The 17,711-nt window shown below is 42.4% G+C and overlaps 2 protein-coding genes across 4 annotated transcripts; both read left to right on the forward strand.

The window, feature by feature from the left end:
- The first annotated feature begins 220 nt into the window (after positions 1-220).
- On the forward strand, positions 221-5,224 carry znf319a (zinc finger protein 319a). Its single transcript, XM_083999000.1, has 2 exons — positions 221-360; positions 1,943-5,224. The coding sequence occupies exon 2, from the start codon at positions 2,079-2,081 to the stop codon at positions 3,849-3,851; it is 1,773 nt and encodes a 590-aa protein (XP_083855126.1). The 5' UTR covers positions 221-360; positions 1,943-2,078; the 3' UTR covers positions 3,852-5,224.
- A 1,483-nt stretch (positions 5,225-6,707) lies between these two features.
- LOC311003349 (casein kinase II subunit alpha'-like) lies at positions 6,708-14,744 on the forward strand. 3 transcript variants are annotated; one of them, XM_083995085.1, is made up of 14 exons: positions 6,708-7,076; positions 7,940-7,995; positions 8,543-8,919; positions 9,761-9,872; positions 10,945-11,046; positions 11,234-11,284; positions 11,468-11,527; positions 11,728-11,811; positions 12,296-12,406; positions 12,523-12,624; positions 12,738-12,838; positions 13,079-13,227; positions 13,900-13,987; positions 14,262-14,744. In XM_083995085.1, exons 3-13 carry the CDS (start codon positions 8,813-8,815, stop codon positions 13,971-13,973), a joined length of 1,053 nt encoding a protein of 350 aa, XP_083851211.1. In that variant the 5' UTR covers positions 6,708-7,076; positions 7,940-7,995; positions 8,543-8,812; the 3' UTR covers positions 13,974-13,987; positions 14,262-14,744. The 3 variants fall into 3 exon arrangements, with proteins under 3 accessions (XP_083851211.1, XP_083851210.1, XP_083851212.1); XM_083995084.1 differs by lacking the exon at positions 7,940-7,995; XM_083995086.1 differs by lacking the exons at positions 6,708-7,076; positions 7,940-7,995 and adding an exon at positions 7,142-7,218.
- The last annotated feature ends 2,967 nt before the right edge of the window (positions 14,745-17,711 follow it).

Here is a 17,711-nt window from a genome sequence, read left to right on the forward strand (position 1 = left end):
TGGCGAAACACTCCCCCCTAGTGTTACAATTAAGAACTGTCCTTATTCATATCTTTACTAGCTCGTATTCTCCTTTGTATTTGTTTGAATCTTCCCCAAACAAAGTCTGGGAGCAGTTTATCTCCACCTCGGCTTGTCTCGGGCTCCTCGTTGAACCTCCGGCATGCACCGGCTCTAGCAGCTGCACACAGCGGCGGCAGGTCGCTGCGTGGCGGTTTCCGGTGTCCGTCCGTCTGTAGGAGGATGGCGTCCGGCTTCAACCGCATCCCCTCTACCGCCGGTCCTCCGAGTCCCAAAATTTCTAAAGGTTGCCGACCCCAGACTGAAGACGGCAGTAAAAACCACCGCTAAGCTGCTCTGGTAAGTCATAATGGATAGTTTTTTTCTCCGTAAGTGGTGTTTTTCAGCATGTTTTAGGGGCCCGGCTGCAGGAGGTGGATTTTCCCCTGCAGCTCCGGGGAGGCCTAGTTTGATTCGGGGTCCGTGCACAGTGATGGCTGGTATCAAACGTTAGACCAGTGAACGCTACTGTGGCCTTTCATCAAGCGGCTTCCCAGTCCGAGCGACGGGAGCCCACAGGCGGTGGGGCGTCAGCTGCCCTCGCCTTCTGTAGGTTAGATACTACGCGCACTTTGCCACAGGGGAAGACCGACGGTGAAAATATTTGTTCTTATATGAGATAAATAGGGTTAATCTCAGAGAGGTCCAAGTGTTTGGTAGCGTTAGCCACCGTTAGCCGTTAGCTACGCTGCCGCAGCTGACGAGCTAACGTCTGATAGCAACATCCTGGAAACGAATCAGTTTCGTTTAATACCTTATCGAGATTAACATGTTATCATCCCACCATAAAATACAAGCGTGGATAATTACATTTGTAAACCGTGGAGCCTTTTGCATCATGTTCTCGTGAAACCTGCGTCTACAAACGAATTTGGACCATTGCGTACCCGATTTGCGTTTCAGGAAATAGACCGACCCCGTCAATTGTTTTTTAACGGTTATTTAAACAGACTTCCTCTAATAGAATGTTTTGGGTGTGTGTCTGTTACAATGTGTTCTGTCCTACAGACATCAGCATTTACACAGCACTGTGATCTCTGGTTCATGTATGACCGAGGAACTGCTTTTAGGCCTATCGTGCTAACCTAGATGGTTTGTTTCAGTTTGAGGCTGCAGCTAATGATTAATTTTTATTATTGATGAACCTGCTGATCATCCTCACGATCAGTTTATTCATCCTTTGCATGAAACTACCCAAAACAATGAAAGACACCCAGAGTCCAAAGTGATCATCAAATGTCTACTTTAGGCTATGTCTAAGGTTAATGGGTTATTTTAATCAGATTGTTGTTTGTTTTTTCACTGAATCGAAACGTCCTAACATCTTAATATTTTGAGAGTGTCAAGAGAACACTCAAAGTTGTGAGACAGATATCAGCAAAAGCCTCTAATGTGAAAGAGCGAAAGCAGTTATATTGGCATCCTAACCAGTTTTACCTGGAAAATGTCAGAAACCATTTATTTATCATGAAAATTGTTGACAGTCATTTTACTGTTGATTGACCTACTGAAATCATCTCAGCTGCACTGCCTGTCCAAAACCCAAGAATATTACACAGTAATGTAATGCAAAGAGCAACTGATTGTTTCCTTTAACAACAAATTGAATGAGTAATTGATCAGTAGGTGCACTCCTATTCCAGTCTTTACAATATACACAAACACATTATTCTGATACACTTGTCTTGCCATCTCTGAAGTTAGTGTCACTGTTTCTTACATTGCCATTCATTATTGATCATGTTGGAAACAATTGTAGCTCATTGGTCCTGAACTTTTATATTCACCCCCTTCATTGTATTTACTCATTGAATTATTATTTTATATGTGTGATGTCTACCTGGTAATGTTTACATTCTGTCTATTTTTTTCCCCCTTCCAGCCTGTCTCGTCTATCTAAAAGGAGGTGTGTAAGCACTAGGTTCCTCTCGGTGTGCTAGTCACTTTTTCTAAAACCACATCCACCCACTCAGTTTGGCGGTGAAAACCCCTCCATCTCCTGAGCACTGAATCCCTACATGAGAAGTGGAAGGATGACGGAGGCGTGGCAGCAGCAACATGCAGTGGCTCCACCCTCTGTTGTGCACACGCTCCCCCAGGGAGCCGACAACCCACTGGGCTGCACTGTGTACGGAGTGGTCCTGCAGCCAGATACCTCCCTGCAGCAGCCCCAGCATGGGCAGCAGCACTCTGTTCAAGCCCAGCAGCCCTCCTTGCAGGTAGGGGGCGAGAGAGGGCACAAGTGTGGAGCCTGTGGTCATGACATATCTCACCTGGCCAACCCCCACGAGCATCAGTGCATGGTGAACCAGGACCGATCCTTCCAGTGCACGCAGTGTATGAAGATCTTCAGCCAAGCGACAGACCTGCTGGAGCATCAGTGTGTGCAGGTGGAGCAAAAGCCTTTTGTGTGTGGTGTGTGTAAGATGGGCTTCTCGCTGCTCACCTCCTTGGCGCAGCATCACAACTCACACGGCAATGGAAACAACCCGATGAAGTGCTCCATCTGTGAGAAAACCTACCGGCCAGGGTCTGGAAATGTCACTCCAACTTCGTCAGCTGCCAACCCTCAGCAGCCCTCCACCGGCGAGACCTCCGGTGGCGGCGCAGCCATCAGTGCCTCGTCTCCTCCTGCATTTGAGGCCTCCGCACCAGACAGGCCATATAAATGCTCAGTGTGCCATAAGGCCTTCCGGCATTTGTCAGAGCTGACCCGCCATGAGAGAGTACACACTGGTGAAAAGCCATATAAATGTGACACATGCGATAAAAGCTTCAGCCAATCTTCACATCTGGCACATCACCAGCGTACACACAGCTCTGAGCGGCCGTACAAATGTGCTGTGTGCGAGAAGAGCTTCAAGCACCGCTCTCACCTCGTGCGGCACATGTACGCTCATTCAGGCGAGCACCTTTTCAAGTGCAATTTGTGTGAAATGCACTTTAAGGAGTCGTCGGAGCTCCTGCACCATCAGTGTCAGCCAGAAGGGGAGCGGCCTTTCCGCTGCGGTTCATGTGGAAAGAGCTTCAAGCGCCCCTCTGACCTGCGGCAGCATGAACGCACCCACTCGGAGGAGCGACCTTTCCAGTGCGAGGAGTGCCAGATGAGCTTCAAACAGCAGTACGCTCTTGTACGCCACCGGCGCACTCACAAAAACCCTGCTGACCGCCCCTTTAAATGTAACCTTTGTGATAAGGGATTCCTTCAGCCATCCCACCTGCTTTACCACCAGCAGGTTCATGGTATGGAAAGTCTGTTTAAATGTGCGTCCTGCCAGAAGTCTTTCAGCCAATCGGGAGAACTGCTGAGGCACAAATGTGGCGGTGAGGTGGAGAAGCCCTACAAGTGCGATGTGTGTGGCAAAGGTTACAAAAAGAATTCGACGCTGCAGCGCCACCAGAACTCTCACTGCACAGAGAAGCCGCTGAAATGCTCCCTGTGCGACAAGCGCTTTGTGTCGTCGTCCGAGTTCGTTCAGCACCGCTGTGACCCGACCCGGGAGAAACCGCTAAAATGTCCTGACTGTGAAAAGCGCTTCCGGTACTCGTCCGAGCTGCAGCGCCACCGCCGCGTTCACACCGGGGAGAAGCCTTTCAAGTGCGCCAGTTGTGACAAGAGCTTCAAACAACGCGAGCACCTGGCGAAGCACCAGAGCGTACACTCGCGGGAGACACAGTTTAAGTGCGTGTGGTGCGGAGAGCGTTTTGTTGACCTCACAGCTTTGCAGGAGCACACGGTTCAGCACACGGCTGAGGGCGAGAGTTTCCCCGAAGCCCCCTGCATCCCATGAACTGAGCTGCTCTTTAGCCCCGAGCAGCATACATGACATTCGCCCTCAAAGCAACATGTGCCAGCCTCCGCTCTCCCATTTGTAGTTTAAAAACATGCACCCTTTAATTACGTTTTATGAGTTTTAATCTTTCAAATTCAATTCATCCTTGTTCTTCGTTGGGTAAAAGGCAAAACACCATTAATCGACAAGAGTGGATTAGGATCCCTCTTCTTGTTTTAGAACACATGGAAAAAACCAGAATGAAAAATGCTTGTAAAGTAAAACATGGGAAGACCTTGATTTTGTTTACTAGTGAGTGTGGGACCTTATTCTGTTGTTGCATGTGATTGTCTGTTTTGTAACTGTTGATTCTGTTGTTGAGAAAGATGGCAAGACCTTCCAGGCAGTCGTCGGATGTGTGTGTGTGCTCATGTTAAGCTCCTCTGAAATCCATGTGCCTTTTATTTTATTTTTTTTTTTACCGATCACTCCTCGTGTGTTCTTGTTAATTTTATGTCCAGTGTAGCCTAAACCTTCCCATCCGTATTCAGCGGCCGGCTTGTGCAGCAGTATATTTTCACATTACTAGATCTTAGGTAGTATCATCTGTTTGTGCATGAATATTTATCACACTTTAATATCACTGTTGTATTATAGGTTTGGTTTATTTAGGAAAACATCCTAAGAAGAAGAAGAAGAAAAAACAAGTGGATTTGTGAAAATGTATAGCTGTGTCCTATGAAATCTGTGTTGTTGCATCTTTGTATTAAAACAAATGACATCTAGGTAACTAACCCATACCTATCATGTCATACAAACACTTGACATGTGCAATAGAACATGCACAATGTAATATTTATGACTACTGATTCATGGCATAGTCTACTCTGTTATATTATAGATTGTGTGTATACGCTTATGTAAACATTGAAAACTGTATAGTGCTTATGTTACATGCTTTTGTATTCACTCTGAATGAGCTTGCTGTATTTTGCAAGCACTTTAGTTTAAGTTACAGATGAATCGTCACAAGGTTTTTACCTGACAAGACTCCGAAGCATTATATTGCTCACTTGCCACAAACTAGCTGCATTAGTTACTGTGCGATAGATCTAACAAAAGTATTGTTATTTTTTATTTTCTATTGAAGAATTGGCCTTCTAATATCCTCCCAGGATTCAAGCCTCTTCCTGGTCCACATCAGACATTCAGCAGATTAATCCAAGTAGCCTCAAAGTTGCGACTTACGTGTTGGTTTATACCAGGGATAAAGTAAAATAATGTGTGTACTTTAGTTTAACGTGTGGATTTCTATATTCTGTACAATCTTTGCAGTATATTTAAAAGAAGGTTTTGGAGTTCAAAAAATCGTGGATAAAGGGAATAATAGTGGGTGGACAGTGGGAAGGGGAAAGGCTGGGGTGGAGGGAGGGGGGCTGGGGTCTATGGGGACTGTGTGCCATGGTTTAAGTCCTGGTGAGTCTGCTTCAAACACCTCCTGCAGGGGGGATGAACGAGTGTAAGGAAGCGTTGGATTTACACATATGGATATCAATATAGACTCCTGTTCATATTGTATACAGACAATTAAAATAAACCACCCTTACGAAAACAGGTGTACATTGTTTTCATCACAGCCAATTCTGCCTCGTGTATTCTGTCTGTTGATTAAACTGAACACTTTTTTCATTACGGATTCATCATTTTGTCCATAAAATGTCAAAACATGAGCCCAAAGGTATACAATACAGCAATAATATACAGTTATGAACAACAGAAAACGAGTAACGGATAACAGATCCTCACATTTAACTTCAACCTCCAAGTGTTTGAATTTTTAACTAAAAGATAATTAAAAAGATTGATTCATAATCAAAATTGTTTGACAATGACTTTTTCTTAGCTACAATAAAAATGCCTGTCTTGGTTGATGAAGCAATTGTAAATGTATGGTAAACAGCATAAAATGATATGGTTTTCGCTGCAGACTCCTGTCAGCCACAGTTGTCAGTGATGCATGTGGTTGCGTGTAAGATTGCCTCCTAGTCCACTTTAAAATATCTCTAAAATCAGTCATTCTAATGAAGTCACCATTGCAGCTAAATCTGTAAGATTTTACTCAAATGACAAATTTGAAGTCAAATTCAATTTAAATATCATAGACTCTTGTTCAATGGGTCTTTCAGTTGAGTTTATGTCTCTCTGCCTCACATGTACACTATTTTGTTGAGTATTTAATCATGTATAGGTGTATGATGGCATTGATTGATGGGTAATGTCTGCCAAGAAATCTCTCCCCACACCCTGACACCGCCAGCCTGAATATTTGACACAAGGCAGGTTGAATGTATGGATTTATACTGCTGATGCTAATTTCTGACCTTTGATAAAAACATACAGACATGATTGGACATGTTTGTATGTAGAGATGCTGCTCACAGGATGATATTTGTTGTGACGCGAACAGTCATCTGAGTCACAGTCACCTAAATCACACATTCCTCACTCTGAAGTTGGATGTGAACCTGAACTTTATCTGTATGATTTTACTGTACACATTACTGTCATATCATGCGTGAAGAAGCAGGTACACAGCATAGACTGTAGGTACACAGGCGTTCCTTAAGTGCCCATGTGTTGATACAACGCTTCTTTACATGCATGTGTATTTCTAAGAGAGGTGGTTTCTGTTTTTAAAACTGGAGACTCGCAAACATAACAAAACCCTTTTTCTTATTCGGGTTTTTAAGTGAAAGTTATGTTATACGTTGGTTGCTGTGACTTGTCTACAACAACTACAAAAAAATCGTTTTAAATGCATAATTGTGTGTTTGTTTCTTTAAATATATGTCAATCGAATCGGTTATACCACCGTCGACCGATCACCATGAATCTGTTGATGATGAATATGATCCATTACCTTACGATGCATAGGACATGCTAAACCCACCTGCCATTCATTGTTATCGTCTTTCAGGCAGGTCGCGGAGCCTGTCGATTCACTTCCGGGGGATGGTCACTGCAAAAGGGAAGATCGTCCTGCCTCTGCTAACGAACCACCACCTCCCCGACAACATTATTAAATCCTCGATTTTGTGAATTTTTACGCACATTAACCTTATTCCCAGGGCCGCCGGTGCCTCGCCGCCGCGCGGAGAGAAACGTCCTGCTAGTGCTAAGTGCTAACGGGCTAACGTTGATGTCGGGCGGACTTCCTCTGAGCTCCGGCGTTTCTGCGACGAGGTTAGCCGGCTAACTTTAGCTTCGTAACTGGTTTCACATTTCACTAATATCGGCAATACCAGAGTGCGCAGTGCGCTTGTGTTTTTGTCTACAGGATAACAAGACGTAGCAATGCATATTTATCCGCCGTGGTGCACGCGAGGTTTGAGTTTTATCATTGTGTGTGTTGCTAAGTAACCTCGGTCACCGTAACTAGCGGCTAGCTAGTTAGCGGTAGATTAAATGGACGGAAACGATGCTGGCGCTCCCAGATTGGATTTAATGTTGAGATAATTTGATCAGGCCGATTAACGATTAATTAATTAAATCGACTCAGCTACGATGTGGATAGCTCTTATGTGGCTGGTGGACAAGGCCCCAGGGAGCCCGTGTCGTGACGGGGTCCATGGGCTTGGGGGGCAGCTGGGGGAGCTGGACCCCACAGGGGCTGCAGCCCAGGCGGCACCTGTCCGTAGGTTTTAGTGCTCTAGTCCAGGTTTGCTGTGTCAACATCTGGTGGTCTTGAGCTAGCTAGCCCTGCTCTGGTGGGGCCTGGGTGTAGAAAATGCACTGAAATCGCCATTTTCGTAATGTTTTCCCCAAAATACTAAAATTGAGAAATAGGTATCACTCGGCTAAAACTGGGTCTTAAACGTTGTTTACAGTGTCTATGACAAATCTAAGGGTTGTGGTTGTAAAAGTAGACAATTTTCAGAGAGGTCTGTGTTGTGGAAACACCCATCATCTGTTCCCCCTAATAGGAAAAATCTATGAAAATATGAAGAGGACATCGTTGGGTTTAGGGAAACTGATCTCGATCAGTATAATAAATAGTACATTTATTATACCTGGCACTAACTGGTAGTTTTGTTTCTGTCTGGCAGGGGGATTTAGGCGCTGTCTTGTGTCTCCATGTTTATCTGGTCCAGGTTAGATAAGTGTAAGTACATAGTTTTTTGTATGCTGACCTGGTCTTGTGTGGTATGGTTAGATTAAATGCAGTGTAAAGTCTCTATGTTTGTCGAGCCCAGATTTGACAGGTGGAAGTTCAGGGGCTTTTGGTCTTCAGCTCCCCTCATGAGCCAGGACATTGTCACAGCTCTCTACACCAAAAAGGGTTTTTCCAACACTGCCAAGGCCATTTGTAGTGCATTTCTTCACAACTTAAAACAATGTGACATCAGTTGAGTTGAGCAGCAACACTTAGCTGATTCATTCAGTAATCAGTTGATAGGAAAAGGAAAATGCTAAACGTTATCTGAATGTAGCTTTGTAGATGTGAGAATTTGATATTTTTCTTGTCATATTAAACAATAAGATACATATCTTAAGGATGGGTGAACAGAGCAATCAGTATATCATACTGGGCTGAGGAAAATGTGCTGTATATCAGAAACCAACATATACTTGATTGTCGGTGCTTGCTTTATTTGAGATCTTTCTTGTGGTTGAGCCTCTTCTGTCTTCTCTCCTCTGTCTTTCTGCAGCTGGCGGGTCTTCATCCAATCCTGCCTAACATCTTTCTCAGGGGCTTCGCACACTCTGTCCTCGTAGCTCTGTCAGTCTGCACAACAGCTGCATCAGACCGCCCTGACACTTTTGATCGGAGGCCACAAGCAGCCAAAGCCAATGGTAAACACAGCACAGGGATCTTAAAGCCACGTATCCTGGAGAGTGGGTGTGCTGCCTTCCAGTATCGAGCCAATAAGTATTCTGCGGGAGGTGAGGGTCCTCGACACGGAGCCTCAAAGCTAGCGATGCCCGGATCCACGCCGGCCAGCAGCAAGGCTCGGGTGTACACCGATGTCAACACACAGAAGAACAGAGAGTACTGGGACTACGATGCGCACGTGCCAAACTGGAGGTACAGCTACATGAGTGACATACAGGAAACATAAAAGAACAATAATACTATAAACAATATGTGGGCAGCACTGCATCAATTAGACTATGGCTAAAACCTGAGCCTAATTGCAATTACACTCACCAGGGCAAAAAAAAAAAAACATGACATCCTGCATCGATTCAGTATCAGCATCTATATGCTCAATAATAAATCTCATGGTAATATGAGGTGTTTGTATTCCTAGAGTAGAGAGTGTGAATCAATACTTAGCACTTTTATGTCCTAGGGGGATTGCTGAGCCAAAGAACAAAATATTGCAAAGCACAGATGTTTAACACAGTGTCAACTTTAACATGCAGGGCAATAAACCTGGTTAGTCAGTGGAGGCTTCCTCAGCAGAGAGACTGGAGTGCAGTGGGGTGCAAAAGACCTTGGAACTTGTGAAGGGTATTTTTCACTATCATCTGACATCTTCTAGGCCTTAATTGATTTCGGTGTTGACAAAAGAAATCAGCCCTAAATGAGTAAAATAATCATAAATTTCAACCCTACTAAATTGAGGGCATAACATTTTCAAACATGAAATCTTTAGTGCTACAACCCGTGATTCTGATTTAGTTTGTAATTGAATCATGTGAATCTATTAAATGTCAGAAAATACTGATAAATGTTCCAAGGAGAAATCAAAAATGGCAGAAATAAGTAATGTTATCAGCATTATTTTAATTTTTTTGCCTCCATTTATCTTATCGATGGTCTGATCAATCATTTTAGAGAACTCTATTGTTTGCAGATGTTTTACGATAATGTTTATATTTGATGTTCTCTCACATTCCTTCTGAATGTCTCCACTCCTCAGTAATCAAGACAACTATCAGCTGGTGCGTAAACTGGGCCGAGGGAAGTACAGTGAAGTATTTGAAGCTATAAATGTGACCAACAATGAGAAGGTGGTGGTGAAAATCCTCAAGGTGAGTCCCAGGCAACATTAACCTGCGTTTCCTCCCCTTTTTTCTACATGAGCTTTTCTTGCTCCTTTATCAGCGATCATCTTCATTTCTTTGTAGAGCTTTATTTGCAGTTTAAACTTACTGTCCTGATGTAATGTTGTTGGTGGTTTTAGTCCATGTTTATATCCTCTCTGGGAACTGGATATGGAAACTGTCCAAGTGCAGTTTTGTATCCCAGTAGGTCAAGGTGCTCCCAGTCACTGCAGGTGTTTTTACTGTTTCAGCTCCATGTGTCAGTCAGCTTTTCATCAAAGTCTTTCTTAAGTTGCGAAAGAGCAGAACGTCTGTGAACCAGCTGAGCAGGAAGTAGGTTCTCATGTAACTAAAGGATGAAAATAAGGACTGCTCATTAATTACAGCTCATTATTTCAGATTAATGATAGAGTAGACCAGGATTATTACATCTTTGAACTTGTTTAGCTGATTTGTAATTTTCTTTCCAGACAAGTTTAAAAAACACTCATCTTGGATTTGTCTACTTTCTTCACAAGAAGTTAAATGATCTGAGTAAAACTCTAAAAAATAGCATCTATTCGTACTTATTCATTGAAAAATCCAGAACCTGTCAATATGAAAAACTAAAAAAAAAGTCTATCAAACACAACATATCTTTGAATTAAATACATATGTTTCCATATCATACCTGTTGCACTCAATCACCATCATCATTATTATCATCGAGGCTTAAGAAGAGCGCATAGGAACTTTCCATCTCTGCATCATTCCACACCACATGTAGCGACATGTGCTACACGGCGAGTAAATGTGATTAAAAAAACAACCTGCAATCATTCAACTAATTTCATTGGAAGTCAACCAGATTAAGAGCTCACACTCAATTCACTTTGGTCTTTTTCTAGGTCACTGCAGGAAATAGTGTGACCATGTCCATTCAATGTCCATTAATGTAAATAAGCAGCAGATTTACCCAGCAGTAAATCTTCATGTAGTCTTAACCTACATGAAGATTTTTGCTGCTGTTCTTGTTGAATATGGATTGATATGTCGAAAATGTGTGTTTTTTCTTTTTCAGCCTGTCAAGAAGAAGAAGATCAAAAGGGAAATCAAAATTCTTGAAAACCTGCGTGGGGGAACCAACATCATCCGCCTGGTCGACACAGTCAAAGACCCGGTGGTGAGTTGGAGCCAGAGTCACTGTGCTGCATGTGTCAACCTGCCAGCAGCAATAATCCAGTCATGCTTGTAACTTTGTGTGTGAGTGCGTGCGTGTGTGCGCGCGTGTGTGTGTGCGTGCAGTGATGATGATCTCCACCTACCTGCTGATCTCCTTAGTTAAGCCTTGTGTTGTCCTCTCTTTGCAGTCCAGAACACCCGCGCTTGTCTTTGAGTGCATCAATAACACAGATTTTAAGGTACCTAAGTTTGGCTGACATCATACATGTAGAACTACCAGCACAGTTACCATCCATGAAAATGCATTGATATCCATTATTAATAACATGCATAACTGCCTAGTAAATGTCGTACATGAATGGAGTCTAGTTTACACACAGTATAAACTTTTAATACATGAATGTGTTTTAACTGTTTGACAGGAGCTTTACCAGAAGCTGACAGACTATGATATCCGTTACTACATGTATGAGCTGCTCAAGGTAAAAATATTTAGTATTTCCTGTTTTGTGTTTATGTAAACAGAGTTGGTGTAAAAAAAAAAAAAAAAAAAAAGTCTATGTGTTTTTGCATAGTGTTTTTTAAAAGAAATGGTGGACATAACTTGGGCTGGACTTTGTGCAGAAACTAAAAACAAAAAGAATGAAAATGGTTATCGAACATTGCTCGTCTTCTCTTTAAGGCTCTGGACTACTGTCACAGTATGGGGATCATGCACAGGGATGTGAAGCCCCACAATGTGATGATCGATCATCAGCTGAGAAAGGTGAGGTCACGCTCACTTTTTGTATTCGTTTTATTTAACAAACTGCAATTCAATCGGGATCTTTTAGCAGTGCCCAACAACTAACCCTCACTCATAATGCTCAGTTACACTATGTTCTGTGGTCTTGCAACCCTGCAAGAGTCAGACTAGCAGTTTCCCTCTGCTTCAAGTCCACACACGAAGCTAAACTGAGCTAATCTAACGATTTGCTGGCCATAGCTTGTTGATGGGCTCCTGTGTTCACGCTTACAGAAATAGAAATTTCCACCAATAAAATGATGTATTCCAACACTTTATATATTGAATTTGATAATAGAGTAATGAATAAACAAATCACAGCTCCCAGTTTGCATTATATTTGAGTAATGTCTTAAATGCTGAATTATTAAAGCAGTTTGTGTTTTGAACTTCAGATGAAGATGTAGGACAAAGGAACCATGTATACATTTTTTTTTAACTGGATCATTTTCTTTCTGTGTCACAGCTTCGTCTCATTGACTGGGGTTTGGCAGAATTTTACCATCCCGCTCAGGAATACAATGTCAGGGTGGCCTCCCGCTATTTCAAAGGCCCTGAGCTGCTAGTGGACTATCAGGTACCTGCTGTTCCAGTTATTCACTCATTCAGGGACGAAAACACAGCTCCTGACCTGAATGATCTGTTACAGCATGGCCTCTGATTGTGTGTGTGTGTGTGTGTTTTTTTCTGCAGATGTATGACTATAGTTTGGACATGTGGAGTCTGGGCTGCATGTTGGCCAGCATGATCTTTCTGAAGGAACCGTTTTTTCATGGCCAGGACAACTATGATCAGGTAAAAGATCAGAAACAGAAAACGCACATTACACTTAATCTGTGATAATTATAATAAAACCCGTCCTTATCATGTAACTGATGTATTAAACACGCTTGTATGTTGTTTCCCAGCTGGTCCGCATCGCTAAGGTCCTGGGTACTGACGAGCTCTTCGGCTACCTGCACAAATATCACATAGAACTGGACACTCGCTTTAAAGACCTGCTGGGACAGTGAGTATCAGCTGAGGTTGGAAGAGTGATGAGAGTTATCAGATGATGCTCAGGTCAACCAAAAGAAACTCATTCGGCAGCTACAGAAGGATATTTCATATAATTTCCACCTCTTTTTTTTTTTTTAAACTGTTTTGACCATCCTGCTTCGGCTGTGAGTTTTATAATTTTAAATATAGACGGTGTGCTGTTATAGTGTGCTACACTGAGTCACGTTAAACCTTGCTTGTTTGCGTCCAGGCAAACACGGAAGCGCTGGGAGCAGTTCATCCAGTCAGAGAACCAGCACCTGGTGAGTCCAGAGGCTCTGGACCTGCTGGACAAGCTGCTGCGCTACGACCACCAGCAGAGGCTGACCGCAGCTGAGGCCATGCAGCACCCATACTTCTGTGAGTATCACCACAATCACACAGAGGGTCCGGATGTCTGCATGCTGCTAACACATCAACAGCCAAGGGAAGTAGTTTATTAAATTATTTACTACTTTATTGTACAGAAGCAGGATCGTCTGCAAATAAAAAGAAAACAAACTTCCTGTTTGATCTGGTTATATTTCATGGTGAATCAGGATGTGAAGACATATGAGCTGTAGCTCAGCCTCATTGCTTTGAATGGAGTATGTGGCAGAATATTTGCTCACATTCTTGTAAATGGGGGTTTGTGGACCAAAGCTTCTTTTTATGACGTAACTATTATTTTGTCTTTCAGAGTAGAAGTTGACCGATTAATCTGCACCCATGTACCATTTTAGCAGCATGTATGGTTCTCTCTATGGGAGACGGATGAGGACAAAAGGAGTTATTGTGATTTAATTAGTGTTGTGCTGACTCTGACTGAGCTGTCTGGACTGTCGACTCGTGATGCGCTCATTTTGTGTGACACAGGCCGATTAATCGCCTTTTTACTACTACAAACTATCATTGTATGAGCCTTTAAAAATCCACTATCGGTCAACCTCCAATTCAGACAAGAGACACAAATTAAGTTTTAGAAAGAAAAAGAGTCTAATGTCTGTGCCCAGTGTCCATTAAGTATTTATTTCCCATGTCTTTGTCCCTCAGATCCTGTGGTGAAGGAACATGCTAATGCCAACACCGACAGCACAAAGGCAATAAGCAGCTCCAATGCAACATGATAACCAGAGAGCAGGTAACACTCACAGCACACACACTGGTTTTAACACACAGGCCTGTGCAAAAGTTTTAGGTAATGAGACAGTGATGAAATCCCTATGGGGGTCAGACCATCTTTTTCTGGTCCCTGAAGATGGTTCATGTTTCTATTATTTTGTCCATCCCAATTATAACAATAAGGGCAGGCAAAATAACACAAAGTTTGTCAGTTTGACAGCAGCATTCCTCACATTTCTCTGGTCAGGAACAGTTGTGTTTGATAATCCTGTTTTCTTCCTCTGTCCACTCAGGAAGAATCTTTGTTACCTCAACTTGTGACCTTTTTGTGGCAGAAACCTCTGCCTCCACATCAACAGCCATACTGGAGTAAGATGTCAACTTTGCAGCATATACAAACTCGCACGGATTAAACTTCTCCAAAAACAGAGCCCAGGGGGGGAATCTGCGCTGCTTGGTCCAAGTCACAAATAAATCAGATCTGAAATCAGATCCAACCCCCTCCCTCCATCCCTCCTTCCCTCCTCCTCTCTTCTCCCCTCCCCCCTCCTCCTCCAGCTGCCTCCCGACATCACCCTCAACCTGTTTTTAAAATGAGCAAACTGACTGTTGGATCAGTATCAAGCCAGTGTCGTTGCTGTAAAGACGTTTGTCGGTCATTGCGACGCTGTGGTGACCTGAGATCCAGTTCCAGGTTTTAGCACTGAGTGGCATGGAGGCTCTTTTCTGCTATGGATAGAACAAAAGCTATATTGAAAGAGAATAAACCGTTTTTATTTAAGTGTGTGTGCGTGTTTGTTTTTTGACATTTCTGTTTCCTGCAGGGAAGAGTCATGGATCACTGTAAAGACCAATAATTCTATGAAGCAGTTTTAACCAAATTTCGATTCCACTGTTAACTACCAGGAGGTTAATGCTCAAAGGTCAACTTCACTAAAGATGATTTTGGATTTATGAGCACAATATGTTGTAACACCAGGAGGGGAATTCCTTACGATGTGATACAAACGTGACATCTACTTGGACTTGAGGACTGACTGATCAGATTTTGGAGGTCAAGGAGGTCATGGTGACCTCTGAACCAAGACTTCACACCAGTGGTTAATGTTTAATTTGGATGAAAAGGGACGTAATCTGAAAATAGTTGGAGGTAGATGACCAAATCCTTTGTGTTTCTGTACCTCCTGCCTATTGAATTTTCAGCAACAATCACTTGATAAAAGTAGATTATAGTTTTATATGATAGATATATAGTAGTATAGTATATTAGTAGATAGAAGTTTCATCCAGGGGCCCCTTGACCTTCCGGTCAATTTTGCTACTGGCAACATAAACAATGGACAATTAGCAGTTCTTCACAGTGTCCAAGTGGATGTAGAGAGAGACAACTATCACTTACTTTGATACTGAAGAAAACATTATTTAGAAGCAAGTCCTCTAGTTCAAGGACCTGTTTGTTCAGGTCATGTGTGCAGGTTTGGGTGCGCTAAGAAAGACACGAGAGCTTGTCAAGTGTGTACTTTTTAATAAATAACCTGGAAATTCAAGACGTTTTCCAGAACATAAAACACTTGTGCAACATTCGTGCGTTACAAATCGGTGCATTCGTTTAGGGCCCAGGTTGATGAGGTCAGCAGAATTTAAAACATCTGCTTCATCAAGTGGCTAAAATTGTAAACACAGCATGGTAAATTTCAATCATGTTAACTTTCAAATCCAAGTATTTAAAATGCATCAGAGAAGTGGATTCACATTTTGGTTTAGTGTTTTAAGTTTAAAAACTGGGACTGCTGAACCGAAGCCCATGTCCCTTTTTGCTGTGACCTACTTTCTTTCTTTTTTTTTCAGTCTGTCAGTGTTAATTCAGCTCACAGACGACGTGGCCCATAATGAATGCCCTGACTGACATCTGCAGTCTGAAGTGTCAAACACAGTAAAAAGAAGCCTACAAACACATGGCTAGCTACGGCAAGATGAGCTCGACACCCATCGAAGGCACACCCACAGCACCCCTCGCTTCCTCCTCAGCCAGCGGCTCGAGTCTGGGTGAGGATGGACGACGACTGGTTGAGTTTGGCTGTGTCACAAAAAGCCCAACAGTGTATTAAAGATGCCATTCAGGCACTTTATCTTCGTGTTAAAGTAGCAGTTTCACATTGTTGGAGAAACTGGCGCTGTTAAATGAGAAGATCACAGTCTCACATCTGTCAATTATATGTGAAGCCACAGCCAGCGGCTGTTAGCTTAGCATAAAGACTGGAGACAAATGGGAAACAGTCAGCCTGGCTCTGTCTGAAATGTAAAGGAGCTGCCAGCACTGACCATTTGTTCACTTAAAGTGATGAACTGCCTGTTGGCTAAGACTGTCCACAGCTTTCTGCTCTGGTACAGCTCTTACACAGATGAGAATTTAAAAAGTGGCAGATTTACCATCAAAACCCTCTCGATCATTCCTTGTGGGAGGCCCTACCCTTCAGAGGCCACATTTGAAGACTGATTACGTCACAGCAGCACAACGACACTGTCCCATTTCAGAGGCTTTTGTAAACATGGCCAAGAAAAATGCATCCTTGGAACCAACACCAAGATTGTTGGGTATATCCATTTTCACGCTGGTAATGAAACCAAACAACACCTACAGAGTGCCACATTAAAACGTAGCCTAAATGTTAATTTTAGCTCATTTCTATGGAAACCCTTGGTGTCCATATATCCGTTTTCCCGAGATAATGGGGTAAACTTTCTTGGGAAACTACTTTACTAAGTTAACCAGATCTGGAGATAACAGTGCTGTAGTCTATATAGGCTGTTCATTGAACTACAAAACTGACCAGCTTCAAGGCCTTGGGTGTCTCTATGGATACTAGATGATGACTGAGAGAAGCAGATTAGGATACAACCACCTGTGTGACAGAAATCTCAAGCACATCTACAATTAATTCTGTTGTTATCTCTAGAAAACAAAGTTTCTTCTTCCTCAAGATCTTAAGATAATTATCTCATTGTCTCCTGAAAATGAAGAAAATAAATCTCGTGAATGCATGGCCACTTACGGCTTCCGTACAGTTTAACAGCTAACCACACAGCTGTTGAAGCCATAAGCCTGACTAACCTTACATGTTGTAAAGGTTGAGGGCGGGCACAGCTGGTGAATTCCCTAAGAAGTAAATGAGTAAATCTCATCAGCGCCAGTGAGCCAATCAGCATGCAGCATGCTTGGTGCAAGGTCTAATAATGTTGATTGGCTGTTTGTTTATTTTAGTTAGTTTACACACACTACATTTATGTGTATTTTAATTTTCTTTACGTTAAAATGAATTTGATAAAACTGGTATTGAAAAAGGTATACCGGTATTTAAGAATCAGTATCTATGTCAAGGTATTGATTTTGACTGATATTTCAACGATATGACAGCCCAAGGCCACAGTCAATTTTTCCTGAAATGAGAACAGTCACTGCACAACAGCAATCACTGGTTCCATAAGTTGATGAAACACAAATGCACATTTTAACATAGCCTGTAACCCTAAACTATATATATATATATATATATATGTGGTTATGATAGCTTATTGAGCACAGAAAAAACTAGTTACACTTCATAACAACTATTAAGACACTATTAAGCATTAGTTAAACATATTAAATCTATTTATTATTCATCTATAAAGCATTTTTTCTACATTGATCCTAATTAGTAATGTTTTATTAAACATAGTTATAAATGTTGAACTCTGGATTA

Source organism: Trachurus trachurus (genome assembly GCF_905171665.1).
Source record: "Trachurus trachurus genome assembly, chromosome: 3".
NCBI lineage: Eukaryota > Metazoa > Chordata > Actinopteri > Carangiformes > Carangidae > Trachurus > Trachurus trachurus.

Excerpts from the sequence above, each read along its gene's own strand:
- znf319a (XM_083999000.1), top strand. The coding sequence starts at position 2,079 with ATGAGAAGTGGAAGGATGACGGAGGCGTGGCAGCAGCAACATGCAGTG.
- LOC311003349 (XM_083995085.1), top strand. The coding sequence starts at position 8,813 with ATGCCCGGATCCACGCCGGCCAGCAGCAAGGCTCGGGTGTACACCGAT. Across the intron at positions 8,920-9,760 it reads GCGCACGTGCCAAACTGGAG|TAATCAAGACAACTATCAGC; the intron begins GTACAGCTACAT and ends TCCACTCCTCAG. Across the intron at positions 12,625-12,737 it reads GCCAGGACAACTATGATCAG|CTGGTCCGCATCGCTAAGGT; the intron begins GTAAAAGATCAG and ends GTTGTTTCCCAG.